The 4,043-nt window shown below is 40.1% G+C and overlaps 1 protein-coding gene across 2 annotated transcripts; it reads left to right on the top strand.

Moving 5' to 3' along the window:
• Positions 1-203: 203 nt before the first annotated feature.
• On the top strand, positions 204-2,872 carry LOC133622590 (uncharacterized). Of its 2 annotated transcripts, XM_061985421.2 has the most exons (5): positions 204-411; positions 1,013-1,093; positions 1,328-1,493; positions 1,581-1,660; positions 1,786-2,872. In XM_061985421.2, the coding sequence occupies exons 2-5, from the start codon at positions 1,073-1,075 to the stop codon at positions 2,086-2,088; spliced, it is 570 nt and encodes a 189-aa protein (XP_061841405.1). In that variant the 5' UTR covers positions 204-411; positions 1,013-1,072; the 3' UTR covers positions 2,089-2,872. The 2 variants fall into 2 exon arrangements, 1 of the variants encoding a protein (XP_061841405.1); XR_012051113.1 differs by lacking the exon at positions 1,013-1,093 and having other exon boundaries at positions 211-411; positions 1,786-2,871.
• The last annotated feature ends 1,171 nt before the right edge of the window (positions 2,873-4,043 follow it).

The raw sequence follows: 4,043 nt of genomic DNA, 5'->3' as shown, positions 1-4,043 counted from the left end.
TCGGCCTCATCCATGGCTGCTGTACCCTGCTGACTGGCTTAGTCGAGTTGTGAAGCTGCATATAAGTTAATTGATAGACAACGGTCTTTAATGTCAGAGGCCAAGCCTTAACTGATGCAAAAATCACACTGTAATGCTGACTTTGAGGCTACTACATCAGGGTTTGTTGATACTGGGAATTGAACCCTTATCTCCCAGGGGAAAGGGCAAGGTTTGGTGTGTTGGGCCAGGGAGCTGGCATGATGGTGGCTGTCATGTGTGAGTTAAGAGCTGGTTGCTCCATGGATTGCACCACATGGTCTGGTCTTTCCTGCCTACAAACCAGGTGTGACATACCAATAGTGATTACTGTGAACAGAACAGAACAAAGAAGAACAGGAGAGAGAACAGAAGAAACTTCCGAGAATCAAGGTGAGCTAAATATAATATCTTATTTCAGCATGCTTGACCCTAGCTGAGGACTTTTATGGTAAAAGGTGGACTAAGCATTTGTTTTTTGTTATGTTTTGTTCGTTTGCTTATTTCTTTGTTTTCTTGTAGAAAACAAACAAACAAATTGTATTGTAGACAAAGCTCTGCTGAGAGCTGCCATAACAAAATAGGTTACAATATATCAGTACAATTAATCTGAAATCATCCTAAAAAGGTTATCGTAGTTGTTATTTTAATGAAATAATATAGTATAAATTGTCAATGTTAGAAGGAGCTTTAACGTTGTCGGTAGCGGCGTTGCGGTCGCCATCTAGCTCGTCTTTGGAGGGATGGGTGGGCTGGTGAGCACCATGGATCTAATACATCCATGTTGAGCACACACTAATGTGCGGGTAGGAGGAGCAGGGGGACTGGGCTTGAGCTTGGTCTCCAACATAGTGGTAGCAGAAAGATAACACAAGACGAAGGTTACAGAGAGGATGATTCTTCGATATTATATAACTTTTTAAAAAACATGTACACCTCATCTTAATGGTTACCTCTTACTATATTGCTTGTCATTTTTCTTGAATGCATATAGGCTCAGGAGAGTGAAGAATGTAGAGAGGATGAAAGGAGCATTGAAGCTCATATCAATGAAATGTCTACAGAGATGCTTAAGGTACACCCAGATCTGAACTCTTTAAAGGAGAGAATGAGACGAACCTATGCATACCGAAAGACCTTCATGGCAACTGCCAAGGCAGAGGAAATCATCGAAAGGTTTCCCGCACTGAAGCTTCCTAAAATAGTTGGTATCTTCAAGCATTGAATTGACCATATTTAATTGTATGTGTATTATTTCATTTATGATCATCAAGTATTTTGAGATGACACTTTTTATCCCTCCTTACAGCTTCTGTGGGAGATGAAGGAGCAATTCCTTGTAGAAGCTGATCGCAGAATGGTCACAGAGCTGGATCGAATGGCAACGAAGACGGTTCAAAGAGCATCTATGTGTGACCTAAAGGACTCCTGCCAGAGGGCAATCAATGCCTGCCTGGATGATTCAGTAAGACGAGGTATCTAGGCCTATATGTGTATCTATAGGAGCCACAATCTGTATTTCTGAAAACAAAAAATATTACAGAATATTTGTATTTCCTCAGGACTCATTAGGGATGCAGCAATTCTACTGCTGCCTTCCATTTTCAGAGAGGACTCATCCTTTCTATACACTCTACTGGAGGTAAATACTGCATTCAAGGTCAAGATTTAGGAATTGGTACTATCCATATTATGGCAACATTGAGTCATTTTGCTGTTTTCACGGCAGGTTTTATTTACTGACATGTATCTGTTTTTATTGCATAGGAGCCAAGCGTGCCTACTCCAGCAATCATGCTCCATAACACACACGAGGGGAACCCTTTGCAGGCACAAAGGATAACCCTATACCTGGATGGTATACAGGTTTTGACTGAGGACAGCAGCATGGACATATCATATGCTATGAGTGCATTAATGTCACTCTATTTTGTTTTTGCTGTCCAGTACCCAAAGGAACTGAGAAAAACTCTTATTTTCATTGAAAGATTTGTGTTTGGGATCAAGGACCACAGTGTTGTACCCATTTCAGTGAAGAGACTATACAACTGTGTCGGAAGTGGGGAGTAGTGAGTAGATGTGTTGCAGCATGGGATTTCATGCTTTATGTTCTTGTTAATGGTCAAATTCCTGCTGCTGCCGTTTGTTTGTACATATTGATTAAAAAAATATCCCTTATTTAATACATATTTTGGACCAATACATTTTGTTTGATTTTGGCATAGTGATGTCTCTAGATTTCCATTATTGTTACAATACGTAACATTTTGAGTACTTATTACATAACACTGAAAAGTATTTCAACATTATTTAAATCAATGTGAAAACTTTGTGGGATTCCCTCACTTTCTCATGATTCTGTTCCACTGTCACAATTAGTACATACAGTATGTACACTGATTCTTTTCATTGGACCATGCATTATTTTATTGTTTGTAGATAGCTTACAATAAGGCACAGTAAATGCAGTAAGTGCACCTTGGATTGATTGAACTAAAACTATTTTGTGTCTCTTTCTGCCATGTCACCATTGCTGGAGATTTATTTACACAAATTCACCTACTGAGGACAGCATGATGTGTCTGGCCTGTCATGTTGCTGATTCCACTGGACCTATGCTGACTTTTGACCTGTTCTCCCCTGGGACCTACACAGCCTCTCCTGTTTTGTTGGACTATCTTTAAATAAATGTTTTTCTCATTAAAATGTTTTGAATGTTTGTTCAATGTCAACATGATAAATGACCACAATATAATATGAACTAAACTGATCTGTAGAATACAATATGGTTCTTTATAGAACCCTCAGAAGACAAGACGGTTATCGGTGAAAACCTTTGAAAAGGGATGCTTTTAGAACCCCCTGTGTCAGGTCTAGATGAAACCCTTGAAACATGAAAGAGTTCTTAGTGGAACTCCCTGTGTGGGTTCTAGATGAAACCCTTGAAACATGAAAGATTTCTTAGTGGAACTCCCTGCATGGGTTCTAGATGAAACCCTTGAAAAAGGAAAGGGTTCTTAGTGGAACTCCCTATGTGGGTTCTAGATGAAACCCTTGAAACATGAAAGGGTTCTTAGTGGAACTCCCTGCATGGGTTCTAGATTAAACCCTTGACAAACGAAAGGGTTCTTAGTGGAACTCCCTGTGTGGGTTCTAGATGAAACCCTTGAAATACGAAAGGGTTCTTAGTGGAACTCCCTGCGTGGGTTCTAGATGAAACCCTTGAAAAATAAAAGGGTTCTTAGTGGAACTCCCTGTGTGGGTTCTAGATGAAACCCTTGAAACATGAAAGGGTTCTTAGTGGAACTCCCTGCGTGGGTTCTTTGTAGAACCTCTCATGGGGGGTTCTGGGTGGAACCTTACACACACAGTTCTAGGTATAACCCTTCATGTTGGGTCCTAGGTAGAACCCTCCAAAAGGGTTCCAGGTGGAACCTTTATAAAAAGGTTCTACCTAGAGCCAAAAAGGGTTCTCCTATGAGGACGAGCCGAAGAACCTTATATGGTTCTACTTAGCACTTTTATTTCTAAGAGTGTAGAAGGCCTTACTGACAACAACTCGTGATATGATTGGCTATAGCAACTGTCTATCACCTGTATGTTCCCGTTCACTTACAGTGCAGGGATGCCAGCATTGTTGATTCTGAAGGCGTCTGGCAGATTTGGTACAGCATGGCAACATAAGCTAGCTGAATTCTGATTGGATACAAACTAAAACTAAAAACAAAACTACTGGAAGGAGCATACTATGACATGAAGAGAATATGAATACTTTTAGATATTTAGGGAAAGTAAATTTAAAAAAATAATTGTATCTTTAATTAAGATCAGGATTTCTGGTTATGTTAGGCCAGCAGAGAAGGCCTTGCTGGCCCTGACGGCCCACCACTGTTAAAATCGTAAAAAAATAACCAAAGACCTGTGTTCTTGGCTCTCATAATGATTGTGAACGATAGGCAAAATTCCAAAAAACGTGCAGGTCCCCTTTCATGCTTGTATCCGAGCGCTTAGATCAGAGATTTTAG

This window comes from Nerophis lumbriciformis, linkage group LG23, assembly GCF_033978685.3.
Source record: "Nerophis lumbriciformis linkage group LG23, RoL_Nlum_v2.1, whole genome shotgun sequence".
NCBI classification, from domain to species: Eukaryota; Metazoa; Chordata; class Actinopteri; order Syngnathiformes; family Syngnathidae; genus Nerophis; species Nerophis lumbriciformis.
The sequence above is the reverse complement of the archived record's forward strand: the minus strand, read 5'-3'. Positions and strand labels throughout refer to the sequence as shown.

Coding starts and splice junctions, on each gene's coding strand:
- LOC133622590 (XM_061985421.2), top strand. CDS start 1,073: ATGTCTACAGAGATGCTTAAG. Junction 1,494..1,580: donor GGATGATTCAGTAAGACGAG/GTATCTAGGCCT, acceptor GTATTTCCTCAG/GACTCATTAGGGATGCAGCA. Junction 1,661..1,785: donor TTCTATACACTCTACTGGAG/GTAAATACTGCA, acceptor TTTATTGCATAG/GAGCCAAGCGTGCCTACTCC.